This window comes from Trachypithecus francoisi, unplaced genomic scaffold (genome assembly GCF_009764315.1).
Source record: "Trachypithecus francoisi isolate TF-2019V2 unplaced genomic scaffold, Tfra_2.0 Lachesis_group15, whole genome shotgun sequence".
Lineage (NCBI taxonomy): Eukaryota > Metazoa > Chordata > Mammalia > Primates > Cercopithecidae > Trachypithecus > Trachypithecus francoisi.
In genome coordinates, this window is record NW_022681460.1 from 54,215,876 (window position 1) to 54,235,704 (window position 19,829).

Here is a 19,829-nt window from a genome sequence, read left to right on the forward strand (position 1 = left end):
ATATTAAAGGTTAGAAAAAAAAATCTTCAAAAGCTTGGTGTCAATAAGGTCTGCTCTTGGAATGCTAATGAAAGCTATTCTGGGGTGTGATTTTTGGAATGAAAAATAGCAAATTAGGCTGCTTAATATATACTGTCTTTTCTTGATGCTTCATTTGAGCTGATCTTTTGAATGTTTCTGGTTGATAACTGTAATACCTTTTTATAGGGCGTCAGTGCAGTCAGATTGTTTCCTCTCTCTGGCCATTTATTGCTGTCTTGTTCCATGGACTGTAAAATTAAGGTGAGTTTTCAGTAACAGAGTAGGAGTGCTGCAAAACTAGTTCTTTGTTTAAATCTGTTTGGTTAATTATAAAAAAATTGGGTTTGTTAGGCAATTAGAAGCTAATTATTTTCTCTTAGATCCTGTAAATGCAGCAGTTTATGAACTACTTCCAAACATAAATTCCATATGGCTCTGTGGTCCAATTAACTAGGCTCCCCCCGCTTTTTTTTTTTTTCTTAAGATGGAGTCTTGCTCTGTCGCCCAGGCTGGAGTGCAGTGGCATGATCTTAGTTCACTGCAAGCTCCACCTACTGGGTTCACGTCATTCTCCTGCCTCAGCCTCCCAAATAGCTGGAACTACAGGCGCCTGCAGTGGCTAGGCCGCTTTTTAAGCCTAGAAAACTGATGAGAATGTAATCCAATCATGTTGGCTTTGGACATATAAATAATCACTAATCATTATAGAGATTTTGTATATGTAGTAGTTTATTTGTTTCTCCAAACCTTATGAAATAGAGAGGACATATGATAGAAATCCTATTTTTAGAAAGTAGAAAATGTAATTCATCCTTTTTCTTCTAAATGCTAGTAGACACCAAGTAACAGGACTGCTCCCAGCCCCTTCTTTCACCTTTTCTAGTCTTGGGAAACTCCCATCTTTAGCTTCTGTTCAGTTGTAGAATGTGTGGTAGAAAAATCTTGGTTGCCAATGCATCTCAACCTGAATATGCAGAATGTCTTGAAAAAAATTTTAAATCTGAAAGGATAGTTCTTACCGGTTTTGTGTCTTCTCTTTGTCTGGACCATTATGATGGTTCGATAAACACCAACGCTATAGTGCTCTTGGGGCTTCAAAAGTTGAGTCATTAAAATTTTATCATTTGTAAATAATTCATGGATATTAACAATGAAAAAGGCCACTTCTTTTGATAAGAGCAACCGTTTAGGCATTTGTCTCTAATAGCTTAAAATGACAGGCCAACATTTTGGAGTAAAAACCCCCATTTTACTTTACTTTTACTTGGTACAAACCATGTTAATTGAGATGTTGGTCTTTTCTTTGACCAACCAAAAAAGCATAGAATTCAATTTAGTTGACTTCTATAAACATTCTATTATGTGCAAGGGACTGAAAGTAAAAGCTTATAAAGGCACTGTCCCTCCCCTTAGGATGATCATTTTATTATGATATAAATGATCATTATAGAGGTAAGCACAAGATATGCTGGTTTCAAAGAGGAAGGATACCTTAGTAAGAAGGTTAAACTAAGTAAAGGATAAGGAAACAGGAGTAGAGTGTGCTTGAAAAGAGTGAAGAGAATGAATCAGCATGGTGTGTGCTGAAAATAACAGTTTTGTGCTTGCTGGAGCGTAACATCTAAGAGACAAGGAATGATTGCAGGCAGTCCTGGGCAAGAAACCAGGTCTCAGAGGTCCTTTCCTAGTATGCTACAGTAACTGAGACTGTGTCACATTGGCACTGGTGATAAGGAAATGCTTTCTATTTTAGAGTACTAGCAACATTGTTGAGGATTGGATTCAAGGCAGTCAAGAATAAAGCTAGCCTTGAAGCTATTGTATTAATCTACCTTAGATGTGCTGAGAATTATGAGCCTTTTATTTTAGTCTAGATCATCATTTTCTTATAGCTTCTGTAATACTTGTTACCTCAGAAAACTAAACAAAAAAGCCTTTCAGTATCAAATATTATATACGTGGCGGTTTTAATAACACAATTCCTTTAAAAGTTGGTATACATGGCAGTTTTAATAATACTTAATTCCTTTAAAATTCGTTTGTAGTGCTACAAAAGTAGAAACTTTTCGTCCTAGAAAATGTGTGAAACAGAAAAGAGCAATATGAAAATGAAAACTCACTTGAATTAACTCCATCTATAGTTAAATTTCTTGATATTTTGATGTAAATATCTTTAAAACTCTTTAGTTTTGAGTGTGTGTGACTGTGTGTGTGTGTGTGTGTGTGTGTGTGTGTGTGTTCCAAATAATATAACACAAACTGGCAGCACCAAGCAATATTTAATGATATTCAGTGTTTAATATTTAATGATTGAAGCTGTGTGTTTACACACACAGATATGCACACACGTAACCAGCATAGGGCTGGTGTTATTGATTGAAAGACCTTTATTAAATGTAATATTTCTATGTGTTGTTTTTTTTCTCCCCCAGCTATGGGAGGTTTATGGAGACCGGCGCTGTCTGAGAACATTTATTGGTAATGCTTCTTTTCTCTCCAACATAAATCTGGGAAGAATTTTTAAAGTAAGATAACATCATTGACAGTAATTTTACTACACCGATAGGAAGTGAAGTCTTCATGGACTTGAGCTGAATCTGGAAGGAGGAGTCAGTGTCCCCAGTTAGACAAAGAAAGAGAACTAGGAAGCAAGAGCATCAGATGCAAAACAAAAGTAGCATGAGGCAGCGTGCTGCTGAGGGGATCCACATACATTTCAGGATTGTCAGAGTATGGGGGATGGTGAGAAACAAAAGCAGAGAAAAGTAGCAAGAGAGGGACCAGAGCATGGAAGACCTCCTGTGCCATTAATAATGAGTTTAGCCTCTGTTGTGAGGGCATTGGGGAACCATTAAAGAGCTCTTTCCGGAAAGCAACATGATTTGAAGTTTACGAAGATCAAATGGCAATACGCAGGATGATTTGGTAGGGCAAGCCTGGAGGAAGGGAAATGAATTACATAGTTATTTCATAGGTCTGGTTTAGAGATGATGAGAGTCTGAACCAAAGCAGCAGAGAGAGAAGAAAGGAACTACATATTAGAGTTAAAGTCAGTGAGATTTAGTAATGGCATGTGAATGATCACAGTGAGACAGGAATCTAGGGTGACTCCCATGAGACTGGATGAATGATGGTGCCATTCACCAAGAAGGAACATAAGATGATGGTGAGGTTTTAGATACACCAAATTTGAGCTGCCTTTGGGATATTGAGGTGAAAATGTCCATTAAGCAATTAGATAGCCAAATGTTGAGCTTTGAAGAGAGACCGAGAATTGGCAGCCAAAGCATAAAAAAAGGATGAGATTGAGAGAACTCCTTGAAGAAAGAAAGAAGGCCAAAGGGAGGACAGCTTTGTGACAAGCTAGCCTTTTCGGTAGAGAAAGGTTTATTGTCTTTGTCAAATTTCTGTGAAGGCTAGTTACTCTTTCCAGATTTAACTGTACCACATTGAAACGGTGTGACTCTTAGTGGCTCTGTTTTTAGATTAAAGTGGGAGTCTGTTCGGCAGTGCTTTATGATTTTAGGGCCTCCCTGTACAAATTAATTCTGCCTAAGGTGACACTGCAGCCTAAAGGAAGACTTGTGGAAGGCTCTTAGCTGTGTACAGGGGAACAAAATGTCTCCGTCAGATAGAGTGGATTTGGTCCGCATCTGTCTCCCCTGTACTGACAGACCATTTTTCTGTGGAAAACTGAAATTTTCCTCCTGAGGGAGATGATAGCAGCTCTGACTGGGACTCCAGCTGTAGAAAAGGATGGCTAATTGCCATGACACCTACCTCCTGATGGGAGTTCACTGGAGGTGATGGTTTAGAGCTGCTGCATGTGGTTAACAATTTGTGCCATGCTCATTTTGCACAATTGTATGTGTCTTGGTCATGGTGGGGTGGAACATTTTTGCTTTTGTTTAGCCACATTTTATTTTTCCCTGTAACTTTTAAGAGTTGAGTGGTCTGGCAATATTCATTTTTAAGTAAAGTATAATCAGCACCTTAAAATGAATGTATTGTCAAAACATCATCTTAAAACAATAGAAGCTAGCCTGGGCAACATGGCAAAACCCTGTCTCTACAGGAAATACAGAAATTAGCCAGGCGTGGTGATGTGCACCTGTAATTCCAGCTACTCGAGAAGTTGAGGTGGGTGGATCGCTTGAGCCAGAGAGGTTGAGTTTACAGTTAGCTGAGATCCAGCCACTTCACTCCCGGCTGGGCAACAGAGTGAGACCCTGTCTCAAAAATAAAAAACCAATGCAAGCTAATAATAGTTTTTGGAAAGTCTCCTACATTCTGAATCAGTTTCTATGAAATTTGGTAATGTGATCACAGAAATATGCAATTATTGAACAAGGGCCACAGTTTCCTAAGCTTTAGGTTTAGGTCACTTTGTTTTCACTTGCAGCCTAGTGAACAATCTGAGAGTGAACCTCCAAAATTCCAGCAGCCATTTCTTTCACTGGCAATAATTGGTCTTTTACATTTCCATAAATTCTTGGCTAGCTAGTCATCACTTGTATGTACTGCATATTAAGAAATTGCTATGACAGACTTAAAAGAAAAGTTAAACCTTTTCTCTTGGTTGTTAACCAAGATGTTATGCATCAGAATCACCTAAGGAGCTTCTTCAAGGGGAAAAAAATGCCCACATTCTGAAGCCCACACATAACATATTCTAAGTCAGTAAATCAGGCAGTGGCATTCCAGTGATCTTGACTCACGGCTGAGAACCACTGCTTAGTGCTGTGTCTCTTTATGGTGTTTATGTTTTAAGAGAAGATATGATGCTTCACCTCATTGCTGTTTCTGTTGACTCCACCTTTAGGTCACAGTAAGGCTGTTAGGGATATTTGCTTCAATACTGCGGGAACACAGTTCCTCAGCGCAGCCTATGACAGATATCTTAAGCTCTGGGACACTGAGACAGGTAAGAGTTCACCTATGCTAATACATATTCATCTTACAAGTTATCGTTTATATATGAAATGGTGTGAGTAGTCTTCTGTGGCCAAATGGCACCTTCTCTAACTGCTGATTCTCTTACCATTCACTGTCAGCAAATATCACAGAATACATTTGTAGAGTTGAAACTGAGCATAAGTAGCTCTTTCACTGTGAAACTTGTTTCCACCAGATAGAGTTTATAAAGCAAACAGATTGACAGATAAGCAAAGTCAAAATCTTGTATTGGCCATCTAACTGATCTTTCTGTTCCCTACATTATCTAGCACTGTACATTACACATAACAGAAGTGCAATAAATGTCTAATGAACAAAATTAAATGTGTGTGCACAAATTGATTAAAATGTAGGTCTAAACTTTCACAGGCCAGTTGGTTTTATATATTCACAACCATACTAATTGCTGCTTATTAATTGATTCACATTAATATGTTGTGGCTAGTATAATTTTATGTAATTAGAAAAATCATCTTATTATCTTATTGTCTTATTATCATTACCCTTACTGTATTTGAAGGGTAATGATAATAGTTAATATTTATTAAACGTCATCTAATAGGCATAATTGCTAAGCATTGATATTCAGTATCTCCTTCAATCTTAATTTATCCCTATGAGATAAGTGCTATTATTAGATTATAGATACGGAAACTGAGCTTAAAGAGCTAACTTTTTCAGGGTCACACAGCTAATAAGTGGCAGACTTGCTTTCCAACGAAGCTCTCTCTGATGCCAAAGCCCATGTTCTTCAGCACTTTAGCAGTGGTTCTCAGTTCTGGCTACACATTATAATCATCTGAAGAGCTTTAATGTTACTGATGCCTGAGTCCCACCTTCAGAGGTATTTACGTAATTGGTACAGTGTATAGACTAGATGATTGTACCGTGTAGCCAAGGCTGAGAGACTACCATTTTGCAGGTTCTTTTAAAAATCAAGATAAAATATACATACAGTAAAATGTATGAAGTGCCTAAATATTCAGTGATTTTTTTTTTTTTTTGGTAAACATACCTGTGCAGCTGTCTACCACCAAGATCAAGATATAGAATATTTCCAGCACTCAGTAAAGGTTCTTATGCCCTTTTCCAGTCTGTGCCCACTCCCAGTAACCATAGTAACCACTTCTGTCATCACAGATTCATTTTTCCTCTTCTTAAACTTCTTATATATGAAATCATACCATTTTTTCTCTTTTGTTTCTAGCTCCAGCATAATGTCTGAGATTCCCTCATGGCTTATACCAATAGTTTGTTCTTTTTTATTGCTTGCGCTATTCCATTATATGAATGAAGTTATAATTTATTTATTCTACAATTGGTAGTGCAGATTTACTTTTGAAAAAATTATTTTTAATCATTAAAAATCTGTGAAAAAGAACAAATGTAGTTTACAGTAAAGAGCAAGCAGGCAGCCCTTCTTCAACATTTATTAAGCAGGTGACCTCTAGATCTTAATCTCACAGTCATCTCTAAGTGGTCAAATTTATTTTACCTATTTAATTTGAGTCTTTGGTTTTAGGACAGTGTATATCAAGATTTACAAACCGAAAAGTACCTTATTGTGTCAAATTCAATCCTGATGAAGATAAGCAAAATCTCTTTGTGGCTGGGATGTCTGATAAGAAGATTGTGCAAGTAAGTTTTTCACAGTATTTTGTTAAGACTCCTAAGCTTTATGTTGTATAAGGGGATGGAATAAGTTAATAAGCTAATATTACTCATTTAATGTTTGCTACTTTTAGGGACGGCTGATGCACCATTCTTAGTAGAAAAATTTACATTTATAAAAATGTCATGTTGAAGATCTTCTCCTTCTCCACTTTCCAGAATTACGGTCTTTCATAAATCCACTCTACTTCTGTCTTTACCTTTTTTCTTGCCTGATACACAGTGGGACATTCGAAGTGGAGAAATTGTGCAGGAATATGATCGGCATTTGGGAGCTGTCAACACCATTGTTTTTGTGGATGAGAATAGGAGATTTGTGAGCACATCTGATGATAAAAGCCTAAGAGTTTGGGAATGGTGAGTTTCCATCAGTACAAAATCTGATTTATATAAAGCAAGCAGTTAAAAATCATATCGACAAAGATGAAGCCAGATAATATGGAACCATTGAATATTTTTTGCAACTGTGATCCTGGCTTGCCAATCAAACTTTTAACTATGTAAATACTGACAATATGGAGATTAAAATCTAAACATGCTACCATTTATAATCTTTGGATAGTCTTTTCAAAGGATGTGTATCTTGAGTTGTTTTTCTTAGAGTGATGCTGGATTTGTATTTTGCTGTCTTACATTCTTTATTAGGTACCTTATTCATCTCTGTAAAATAACTGGCAAGGAGGAGGGGAATTGAGCATAAGGTCATGGCCCTAGAACCACCCAAAGAAAATAGTGGTGTATGTCTTAATTTTTTTAAATGTACATTTTTTATGATTATTCAATACTGAAAGATGCCCCATGTATTAATCTGTTTTCACACTACTGATAAAGACATACCTGAGACTGGGCAATTGACAAAAGAAAGGTTTAATGAACTTAAGTTCCACATGGCTAGGGAGGCCCCACAACCATTGATGAAGGAGAAAGGCCCTTTTTTTTTTTTTTTTTTTTTTTTGAGATGGAGTCTCGCTCTGTCGTACGGGCTAGAGTGCACTAGCATGATCTCGGCTCACTGCAGGTTCTGCCTTCCGGGTTCACGCCATTCTCCTGCCTCAGCCTCCCGAGTAGCTGGGACTACAGGTGCCTGCCACCACACCCAGCTAATTTTTTGTATTTTTAGTAGAGACGGGGTTTCACCTTGTTAGCCAGGATGGTCTTGATCTCCTGACCTTGTGATCCACCCACCTCGGCCTCCCAAAGTGCTGGGATTACAGGCGTGAACCACCACGCCCGGCCAGAAAGGTACTTCTTACATGGCAGCAGCAAGAGAGAGAGTGAGAGCCAAGTGAAAGGGATTTCGCTTCATAAAACCATCAGATCTTCTGTGACTGATTCGCTACCATGCAAGAACAGTATGGGAGAAACCGTCCCCATGAGTCAATTATCTCCCACAGGGTCGCTCCCACAATACATGGGAATTATGGAAGTACAATTCAAGATGAGATTTGGGAGGGGACACAGAACCAAACCATGTAACCCCGTATCATCACTCTGGTACAAATGTTTTACTTATAGAATATAGTCATATATTGGTTAATTGTACTTTCCTAGGGAAAAAATATTTTTCTGAAGTTAAGCAATGTACTCGTTTCATTACATATCATTGTGTGTTCTATAATTTAGTTGCAAAAAAATGCTTACTAACCTTTTTGTTAAAATGAATGACTTAATGGAAACCAGTCAGTTGTGAAGCATAGCTCAGCCATGAGTCCTCCTAGCAAGGACTAAAAAGTGTATCTTTCCATCCCCCACAAGTTTTTCTGCTTTAACAAGTGGAAAGCCTTGAACCACAGCCAGTGGTTTCCTCTTTATACCTAAGTCCCTTTGGGGACCTGCGCAGGTCCCTAACCATTGTCAGGACAATCTGGGTGACTGAACATTTAATGTAATTTAATTGTAGTTTCTCCCACACTCACCACCACCACCACTACACCCCTTCAGATTATCCCCAAGTAGTGGAGAGTAGTCTTAACATATAGCGCATGTTAGAGGCTACCTTACAGCTAAGGTCTTTCTTACTTCAGAAATGTTTTTTTATGGAGTAATATGGACACCAAGTTTTATATGAGCCACCTTAGATCATTTGCACAGACTCTGGAGAATAAACATACATATACATGTTCTGTTTTGTTTTATGTGCTTTAACAATTTGATCATACTCAAACTTTCTGGTGTTTCTACCTTCAGATATTTTCAAGTTTAAATATAGAGTGGTATAAAAGAAGTTGGTAAATATTTAAATAATCGAGCAATTACAGGGCTCAAGGATATGTGTATGTGGGTGTTCTAAAGTAAAACATTGGTCAGCACAGAATTTTTATTAAACTAATGGTAATGTTAGTATGTTTCTTTTTTTTTTTCATTTCCTCTCAGATCTTAGGAAATACTCCTAAAAAGTCATGATAGTATTTTGTTACAAATGACGTCATTTTTTAGATTTTACTTTAACTTGGCTGGGCACAGTGGCTCATACCTATAATTCCAGCACTTTGGGAGGCTGATTTGAGTGGATCATTTGAACCCAGGAGTTCGAGACCAGCCTGGGTTCTCGAACCCCATCTCTACAAGAAATACAAAAATTAGCTAGTATGGTGGCACAGGCCTGTAGTCCCAGCTACTCGGGAGGCTGAGGCAGGAAGATTGCTTGTGCCTGGGAGGTCGAGGCTGCCGTGGTCTATGCTTGTGCCACCGCACTCTAGCTTGGGTGACAGAGCAAAACCCCATCTGAATAAAAAAATTAAAAATTATAAATAAATATATAATTTTTAAAAAATAGATTGCAGACTGGGCACAGTGGCTCACACCTATAATCCTAGCACTTTGGGAGACCAAGGTGGGTAGATCACGAAGTCAGGAGTTCAAGACCAGCCAACATGGTAAAACACTGTCTCTAGATGTGGTGGTGTGCACCTGTAATCCTAGGTACTTGGGAGGCTGAGGCAGGAGAATCGCTTAAACCTGGGAAGTGGAGGTTACAGTGAGCCGAGATTGCACCATTGCACTCCAGCCTGGGCAACAGAGCGAGACTCCATCTCAAAAACAAAAAAAAAAAACAACAAAAAACAGATTTCAGTTTAACCGTTACTATGAGAGCCTTCCTGACCAGTCGTCAGATAAGATTAGGTGCCTCCTCTCTATCATCCCACACTGTCACTGGCTTTCCACAGCTTTTAGCATACTTCAAGTGCTTGTTTATTTGTTCTCTTTCCTGACAAGTTCTTAACCATGAGAGAAAGAACGGTATGAGTCACGCTTACTGTCTGTTCCCAACACAGTGCCTGGCACACAATATGTGCTGAATCTCTAAAGAAGTCATTATTGGTATAATTATCAATGATGTTACACTGATTGAGCTTTTTCTATATGCCAGTCACTATGCTAAGCATTTCACCTGAACCATCTGATTTAGTGTGCAAAGCAATCTTATAAGATAGGTACATTTGTTATTCCCATTTTATGTATAAGGAAGTTTTTATGTATAAGGAACCTGGAATACAGTTAATTTAGAAAATTCACATGTTTTAATTCATATTGTAAAATAAGCACTAACAATAAGTACAAGGAAGGAAGTAATTTGCCCAAGGTTATAAAGGACACGAAAGGGCCAGAGTTCACACTCTGATCAAACTGATTCCAAAGCTTGTTTTTTGTTTTTTAAGAGACAGGATCTCACTCTGTTGCCTAGACTACATGTAGTGGTGCAGTCATAGCTTACTGCAACCTTGAACTACTGGGCTCTGGGCTCAAGTGATCCTTCTCCCTTAGACTCCTGAGTGACTGGGACTACAGGTGCATGCCACCACGCCAGGCTAATTTTTAAGTTTTTTGTAGAAACAGGGTCTCACTCTGTTTGCTGGGCTGGTCACAAACTCCTGGCCTCACAAAACTTGAATTCTTGATCATATGGATGGATAGTTAGATGAATGAGGGGACTGGTAAGGAGAGAAGGTACTAATAACTTGTATTTGATTTGATTAGTGAGAAAGTAATAAATGTGAAGGTCTGTCCTGCTACAAAGACAAGTAGGAAGCAAAACCAGCTCAGGGGCCCCGGAACTGTGTGTCACTGCATAAATCATCCCTAAGAGCAATTACTAGTGATGGCCACTTGCTTAGGAGAGGAAGGGACGCCCTGAGCTCCGCAAAGTGACAGCTGACCTCCTCTCTGGGAAAATTAGCAACACTGGGGCCTTCAGACAAGTGGTGTTTGCCAAACTTTTATACTCTGTACTTGCTTAGAGTACCATAATAATACAAGAAAACAAAGGAAACTTGGCTTTCTTAAATAAAACTATACAAACTAACTGTATTATGTTCTAAAGGAGAATAAAAGACTGTATTAGATATTCAGCAACTTTTTTTATTTTTTTGAGGGAGAGTCTCGCTCTGTCACCTACGCTGGAGTGCAGTGGCGCAATCTTGGCTCACTGCAACCTCCACCTCCTAGGTTCAAGTGATTCTACTGCCTCAGCCTCCCGAGTAGCTGGGACTACAGGCGTGCGCCACCACACTTAGCTAATTTTTGTATTTTTAGTAGAGATAGGGTTTCACCAGGTTAGCCAGGATGGTCTCAATCTCTTGACCTCATGATCCACCCACCTCGGCCTCGCTAAGTGCTGGGATTACAGGTGTGAGCCACCACACCGGGCCAACTCATGGTATTTTAATTGACCAAATGCATGAAATGTCATAGACGTGTTTTCTCCAGAAGGTATTTATTTTGGTAAAATATTTCTTAAAGAAAATTTTATAGAAGTTGACACTACTGTTTATGTTTTAGCTTTAAAAATTCATGGACTTTTATTAGGTTTTTTTTTTTTTTTGGTGAATTCATTTTTAAACTGGAGATTATTTGCAAGATATGAATTACTAGCTTATTATACTGAGTTACAGTATCCAATTAGAAAATAGTGCTGTTTGTTTGTTTGTTTATTTTTGCGATGGAGTCTCACTCTGTCGCTCAGGCTGGAGTGTCGAGTGCAGTGGCATGATCTCAGCTCACTGCAGCCTTCGCCCCCTGGCTTCAGGCAATTTTCCTGCCTCAACCTCCTGAGTAGCTGGGATTACAGGCCTGTGCCATCATACCCAGCTAATTTTTGTATTTTTAGTAGAGACAGGGTTTTGCCATTGTTGGCCGGGCTGGTCTCAAACTCCTGACTTCAGATGATCCACCCGTCTTGGCCTCCCAAAGTGCTGGGATTACAGGTGTGACCCACCGTGCCAAGCCATGTTGTATTTATGCCTAGCAGACATTTTTGCTAGAAATAATGAAGTCCACAGCGTAGTTCAAATTCTTCTTCCAAGCTCCTGGTATGAAGATTCCTTGAAATAAGGTATCCATTTGAATTTTTTTGTTTACTTTTGTTAACACATTGATCAATATGAACCTGGAATACAGTTAATTTAGAAAATTCACATGTTTTAATTCATATTGTAAAATAAGCACTAACAATAAGTACAAGGAAGGAAGAAATAAGCCTTTTTTCGATCGCAGATCTTTTTAATACATTTGAGTCATTCTAAATGTCAGTTCTCATTGGTACCATAGAGGTATAAAGGGTTGGAGATCTGACAAATGATGTTATTCCCCAGATTATACCTGAAAATGTTTTCCTCTGACCACGACCCTCACAGAAGTTTCTTCTAGTCATTTGCTCCTTCTGCTGGATGGATGGATAGAGAAAATCCTTATATTAAGGCAAATTATTATTGTTTTACAGTTAACCAGAGTATTGGAACTTGAAACAGGGTTTGAAATTGAAATTGCTACTGTAGAATCTGTGTTACTCATCAGATTACATTTCCCACACATTACTCTGTGAAAAATATTTCTGGTTTCATGAAAAGCAACAAGACCAAAACTCCTTTCAGAAAAGGATTTTTAGCTTGGAGAATATTGAAAATGAAAAGGCACTTAGAACCTTTGATGGTTCTAAATTTAGGTGGCTAGTTTTTGATTTTTTTTTCTTTCATTCTTTGTATCACTCACATGAGGTTTGTTTGTTTGTTTGTTTTTTTAATGTTTTTTTCTCCTTCACCAAACACATTTGAAATGCTTTACATGTAAACTGAAAATAGTCCAGGTACCAAGCATTTATTTATCATAATTTATCATCATTTCTGGATGGGCTAGACCAGCTCACAGATCCCGACAGCTTTGCCTGCCATCCTCCTGCATTGCTGCAGGCTCTTTAACACTCTCACCCACTGGAGTTAAGGTTGACTGGCTGGTAAAATAACACTTCCCTCTACGCTTGCCTCAGACATCTTGCTTTGCCCTACCATGGTACATTTTTAATTGATTTATTTATTTTTACTTCAACAGCTTTTGTACTAAAAATGGGTTTTGGCTACATGGATGAATTATATCGTGATGAATTCTGAGATTTTAGTGTACCCGTTGCCATGGTACATTATTAAGAACTTTTAGTAACAGATTTTTTAACATAAAGGCCAGGTTTAAATCAAATAGAAAACAAAATCACTGTCACTGTTATAACGATCATGGAAAGTCATTTATGAAGTACAAGATTCACCATAAGCAATACAGTGTCATCTTGTGATTTTTCTTCTTCCAGAAAGTTTCATGAAAGATTTATTAAATACATAATTTCAAGAGTTTGCTTTTATTTGCATATTCTTCCTTTGTTCCAGAGATAATTCTTCAGAAGGTACTTTATAAAAATTGCTTATTCCGATATCCTATTTAAAATTTTTAGGGATATCCCTGTGGATTTCAAGTATATAGCCGAACCCAGTATGCACTCAATGCCTGCAGTGACTTTGTCTCCAAATGGTGAGTTAGTATGTAAATTGTATTTTTAAATGAGCTTTTAAGATACGGTGTGATTTCTGTATTCAAAAGAACTTTGGCCCCTTCCTTCTTGGGAAAGTTCGTGACAGTGCCATTACTTGTATAAGGGAATCTTTACAATATTAGAAAGAATTACTGACTTTCATATGTAAGTCACCTCACCTACTTTTCTGTGTCTTTTTTTAAATAAAAATAAAAGAATGATTTACTGCTAACATTGATTGAACATCAGAAGATTTCTGTTTAACAATCAGTTTTCTTTTCTTTTATTTTCTTTTTTGTTTTTTTCTTTTTTTAAGAAACAAGGGTCTCCCTTTGTTGCCCAGGCTAGTCTCAAACTCCTGGGCTCAAGTTATCCTCCCTCTTCAGCCTCCCGAGGTGCTGGGATTACAGGCCTAAACCACTATGCCCGGCCAGAGTTTTCTTTTCTCATTCTCCTTCCAAACAGAATCACGTTCAGTACATCATTTAATAATGATTGGCCAAGGCAGGAGAATTACTTGACCCCAAGAGTTCAAGACTAGCCTGGGCAACATAGAGAGACCTCGTCTCTACAAAATAAAATTTTAAAAATCAACTGGCGTGGTGGTGCACGTTTGTAGTTCTAGCTACTTGGGAGGCCAAGATGGGCAGATTGCATGACTGTACTCCAGCCTGGGCAACAGAGCAAGACCCTTCTCTCTAAAAAAAATAATAATAATGATTTATTGTAAGCTCTTTCAGGGGATAGGAAATTTTGTTGATTCTTTATAATGAGAACACTTTAGCAGTTCACTACAAAAAATTTTCTCAGGCAAAAATTAAAAAGATAAATCTATTTAATATTGTTTAATCCATTGTCTTCCGTACAAGATAATTTGTGCTACAGATACACTGACAATATACTGATATAGCTCTACATGAGAGTCTTAAAGTGGGGGTTCTGATATTTGGGGAACATTGTCATCGAAGCCACTGTCAACTCACATAATGGGGCAAGGAAGAGTTTGCTGTTCCATCAGGGCCTCTGACACAAGCAAATGGTAATAGTTGTCAAATGCTCTATCTTTTTTTATAAGAAAAGCAACCTAAGTGAATCCTTTTTTGATAATTGCTAGATTATATACTTCGTCACTGTGCATCTACATTTCACGTAGCTTATTTTTAAACCGCCTATTACAGATTCTGTGCCCGTCTTGAACAAGGCCATTTACCCACTCAGGCATTGAGTCTATTTCCTTACTCAGTAATGTTTACATGTACTGTTGGCCCTTCGTATCCATGAGCACCACGTCCTGGGATTCAACCAGCACGAGTCCAGAATATTCAACAAAACAAACAGTAAAAAATAACAATATAACAATTAAAAATACAAATTAAAAAACACAGGGTAGCAACTAGGTACAAAGCATGTATGTTATATTAGGCATTATAAGTAATCGAGAGGTGATTTAATGTATACAGGAGATATGTGTAGGTTTTATGCAAATACTGTGCCATTTTATGTAAGGGACTTGAGCATCTGTGGATTTTGGTATTGGGTAGGGGGTGCAGATCCTGGAACCAGTTCCCAACAGATACCAAGGAATGACTGTATATAGGATGGAAGTATAGTCATGCATTCCTAACAACAAGGGTACTTGTGAGAAATGCAGCATTAGGTGATTTTGTCATTTTATGAACATCATACAGAGTACTTACACAGACCTAGATGGTATAGCCTACTTTACTAGGCTGTATGGTATAGCCCGTTGCTCCTAGGCTCTACCCCGTATGGCATGTTGCTGTTCTGAATAATGTAGTCAGTGGTAAGCATTTGTGTATTGAAACGTATCTAAACATAGAAAAGATACAGTAAAAATTTGGCACTATAGTCTTATGGGACCAGTGTCATATGTGCGGTCCATCATTGACCGAAACATTGTTAAGTGGCACATGACTATAGACACTGCAGTTTAGGCTCTAGGGGCTTTGATGAATCCCAAGTAGAGAAAAGCATTGTAGCCGTTAAAAAAGTTACTATAATTTTTTAAAATTACCTCTTTTTTTGTATAGGTTTATTTTATAACGCTAGGCTTTCTCACCAGTTAATCTTTCTTTATTCCATAATTACCACAGATAAGTCTCTCCTATTTCCCATAGTTCTGTTGTCTGTACTTACTATAAATTCATTTCATTTCATAACTTTTAGCTTATTTCTTTAACATGAAACTTGGAATTTCTATATTTCCTTATTCTTTTAAAAAAAAAAGCTTTTATATGAGAGTGCTCAATGATATAGGATTGTATACGCAAAAGCCTTTAGTTTATATATTAATAACTCTTGCCAGTGACATATTTGTAACACTTTACAGGTTGTATATTAAATTTATTTTTTAGTGTTATAAAGTATTTGGGAGCAAAAGTTATATTAATCACAGTGAACATATTTAAAATAAAAAGTTTTTAAAAATGTTTTAGTCTTTCTCTAAAATACCTCATTTATTGAATTTACAGGAAAATGGCTAGCATGCCAATCAATGGACAACCAAATCTTAATTTTTGGAGCACAGAACAGATTTAGATTAAACAAGAAAAAAATTTTTAAGGGCCATATGGTAGCAGGCTACGCTTGTCAGGTGGACTTTTCACCAGACATGAGGTAAGTTTAAAACTTCTAATCTGTTCTAGTATTCAAATATGATATAAACTGTTGTTGTACAAATAACACTTTACACATCACTCTCACATAATATATTTTTATGAAAACTCGATAATCTGTTAACATTTTCAAAATGCTGGCTATAAAGGCGAGAACAAATTAGGAAAATTACGTTTTGCTTTTTTTAGGTTCTTGCTTTAGTATATTCCCTTCTATTACTTAGGCTTATGCCCTTTAGTCACCTAATAATCCCTCTCTATATAACCAAAGCCTTATTTTCTCTCTGCTTTTCTAAGCAAGACTAGAAGTGCTATAATCACTGTATTGCTATGACTGAATGAACACCAGAAGAATTAATTGTATATTACAGTGTTGCAGTTACAGCTTCACTACAGCTTGTCTGTGCTGAAACCTCTAATGCAACTTTTGAATATTTCTAGGTCACACTAGATTTGTGAAGCCTACAGCATGATTCTTAGTTAAAATGTATAGGTAGAAGTAATTTAGAAATCCCAATAACTTTGTATGTTTAGCTTAGTAATTGGGCCTACCTCTGATTCAGTCTTAGATGTATTCAAAAGATATTAAAGCCAAAAAGTAATTATGAAAGTGGTAGAGCCTACTATGATGGAATAGATCTAAAAGTGTTCCCTAGCTATATGTGGAACTGGTTCTCCAATCTCTGTTTCTGACTATCTAGAGACTGATTGTGTAACCTCATTCATTGTGGCCCCTGGGACTCCCAGTCTTCCCAGTTAAAAATAATTTTCTACTCTTAGATTGGTTGGGAGGTTTTTTAAAATAGAATTTCAAATTATAGACTGCTTCATGTTCTACCTGTTATTCTGAGTATTGTATATTTGCATTGGATTTTTTTTTTAATGTTGATGTGAAAAGACAGTATCTTCCCCTATTCTTCATTCACCTTACCAGGTTGAGGTATTTGAATAATTTGAATTTATTTTTCTTCCCATTATAGTTATGTGATTTCAGGAGATGGAAATGGAAAATTAAACATTTGGGACTGGAAGACCACAAAACTCTACAGTCGATTTAAAGCTCATGATAAAGTGTGTATAGGTGCAGTGTGGCATCCTCATGAAACTTCTAAGGTCATAACATGTGGTTGGGATGGTCTCATTAAATTGTGGGATTAATTAGATTAATCCTTAAACTAGCTAGGATCATTTTTGATCCATTGTCATATTTAACTGTATTTAATTATTAAATGTATCAGATGATAACTTGATTTACAGATAATGTTGATGACGTTGACCCATTGTTTAAAAAAAGAAACTGTAAATTTGACATAAGTTCATTTGCAACTTAATTTTGTTCTTTATAAATGTTATTTATACAGAAAATGGCTATTGACTTTCTATTTGACAAGTAGTTACAATTGGCAAGCAGTTTGAGTTTATACCCATGACATACTGAAAGCATCCCTTTGGGGTCAAGAAAGAATCCCTAGTGGATTTGGGATTCTAGAGGAGGTAATGTAATTCATTATTCAGAAAAATACCATGTATTTACCTCTTCAGCCAAAAGGGCAGTAAAGAATAGGGATAATATAATTTAATGTAAATTTGGAAGAAGGAAAAAACCACCCAGTTACTGTCCCCATTATTTTCACTGGGTCAAGTTCTAATCTTTCAGCTTCATGAGTTCCACTCCCTTTGATGACACATGTGTATTTTTAGTTGTAAAGCAGTAATCTTCTTTAACTGCAGCATTCCTCTAATTATAAACAAGGAAAAATAAAAATCAGTCCAGAGTTCTTTCGTTGACTTAATTCCTGATCAGTATAGACAGGACTGTATATATTTAATCAGAGCATTACATTATATCTGAAGATGGAACTCAGGAGGATGCACCAAGACTTTGAATTTTATTTACATTCACTGTCAGTAAAGACCTGGCTACACTTTGAGAAATCAAGATCTCCTAGGTCATTGCTTCACAGCTGTAATTACTGAAATCCTCCTCATAGGAGATAAAGTACAATGGGTAGAGTCCAAGATGTCAACTTGTAATTTCTTTGAAGTCATGTGTTTTATCTTTAAAATTATTCCTATTTTACCTGTGAATATATACAACAGGACTTTTTAAGATTAAAAAAATTTTAAACCTCTATGTCTGAAAAAAAAAAAGTGACACTCCCGGAAGATGGCTAGAGTTCCCCAGTTTGAGAAGCAGTGACCATGGTGAAAAATAGTTTTTAAAACATCAGATTATAAAATCAAGATAGGCCAGGCGCAATGGCACACGCCTGTAATCCCAGCACTTTGGCAGGCTGAGGCAGGTGAATCACCTGAGGTCAGGAGTTCGAGACCAGCCTGGCCAACATAGGAAAACCCCATCTCTACTAAAAATACAAAAATTAGTCAGGCTTGGTGGCGGACACTTGTAGTCCCAGCTACTCAGAAGGCTGATAAGGGAGAATTGCTTGAACCCAGGAGCGGAGGTTGCAGTGAGCTGAGATCATGCCTCTGCACGCCAGCCTAGGCGACAGAGTGAGACTCCATCTCAAAAAATCAAAGAAAATCAAGATAACCTCATGAATGTAGTAGCTCATAGCACTTTAATTTGGCAAGCCATTTTTCCTGTTTTATTATAAGTCTATATTAGATGTTTGAATATGGTTTGAAATATTTCACTACCATGCTGAAAAAGATTGGTTGATAGCTGCTTGGAGTGCTAACTGGAATATCAAAATCATGTCTCTTGCTGATAACCTAAGAGCATTAAACCCTGAGTCCAGTGAGGTCATAGCAGTGTATGCTCCTTGCCTTTACAGAGTATCCATTTTTAGAAATTTAGATTTTAAAAGGCCTGGGACATATGACCAGGCCCTGTAGCCACATAAAAATAAATTTCATAGAAAAATGAATAAAAGCAGAGAGATATTTTTTGACACAGAGGCAGGCACCCAAAGAAATACAAACACTACCTAGCTGCTGCCATTTCTGTAACTGCCCAGAAGGGTGACAGATTTCTGAAGGGGAAAGGATTCAGATATGACCTTTTATTTAGTCCCAACCACTAGTTTTAACAAATGTGAATTATTGAAATGTGAAGGGACAAAAAGAATCATACATTTAAACTGTCTTGTTCAGCACACCAGTATTGTATGTTATAAATCATCATTTCTAAATCTGGATTTATTTTGTTGTGTTTTTGACTGTTTCTAAAGTAAGTGTATATATAAAAGTTGTCTCCTTTTTAAAAAGATCATATTTTTAAATAAAGCATTTTTTGTAGAAAGTGCTATCAGAATGTTCATCTTGTTCATCTTTAGTTTCCTTTTAAGTCTTAAGTGTATTGAGACACTAGATTAAGCCATTTGCAGTTTTAAGTGGATCATATGGAGAGAAATGATGCTTTAGAGGTGGATGTGGTTTATTCAGGTATATCAATGGGTTTATGATTATATAATAAAATACACAGCTGTACCCTCAGAGCACATTAAATGTAACACATTCCATATTTATTCATTTAGTGGTGGCACTAAGTCATGATTACACAACATTTTAGAGTACATAAGTGAGTGGGGTTATATTTCAGCATAAAAAGTCTCAAGATCACATGGTTACTGGACTTAGGTGGTTACCATCTGGCTCCTTTTCCTTTTTGCAGCCTTTTTGTCATATCCAGGACAGATTTCTTTCCTAAAAGTGATGCTTTAGTGAAAGATTTACTAGAATGAATATTATATATTGAGTCACAAGCAGGAAATATTTTGTCCTAA

The 19,829-nt window shown here is 37.1% G+C and overlaps 1 protein-coding gene across 2 annotated transcripts in view; it reads left to right on the top strand.

Annotated features, from left to right (window-relative positions):
* CDC40 (cell division cycle 40) overlaps positions 1 to 19,349 on the top strand; it is a 50,459-nt gene extending 31,110 nt beyond the window's left edge. For both annotated transcript variants that reach the window (XM_033234866.1, XM_033234865.1), the window contains 8 exons: positions 208 to 282; positions 2,454 to 2,499; positions 4,844 to 4,945; positions 6,500 to 6,615; positions 6,872 to 7,005; positions 13,367 to 13,443; positions 15,937 to 16,081; positions 17,061 to 19,349. In XM_033234866.1, coding sequence (XP_033090757.1) covers positions 208 to 282; positions 2,454 to 2,499; positions 4,844 to 4,945; positions 6,500 to 6,615; positions 6,872 to 7,005; positions 13,367 to 13,443; positions 15,937 to 16,081; positions 17,061 to 17,238 — 873 coding nt within the window. In that variant the 3' untranslated portion in view covers positions 17,239 to 19,349. The remainder of the gene's footprint in view (positions 1 to 207; positions 283 to 2,453; positions 2,500 to 4,843; positions 4,946 to 6,499; positions 6,616 to 6,871; positions 7,006 to 13,366; positions 13,444 to 15,936; positions 16,082 to 17,060) is intronic.
* Positions 19,350 to 19,829: the final 480 nt, after the last annotated feature.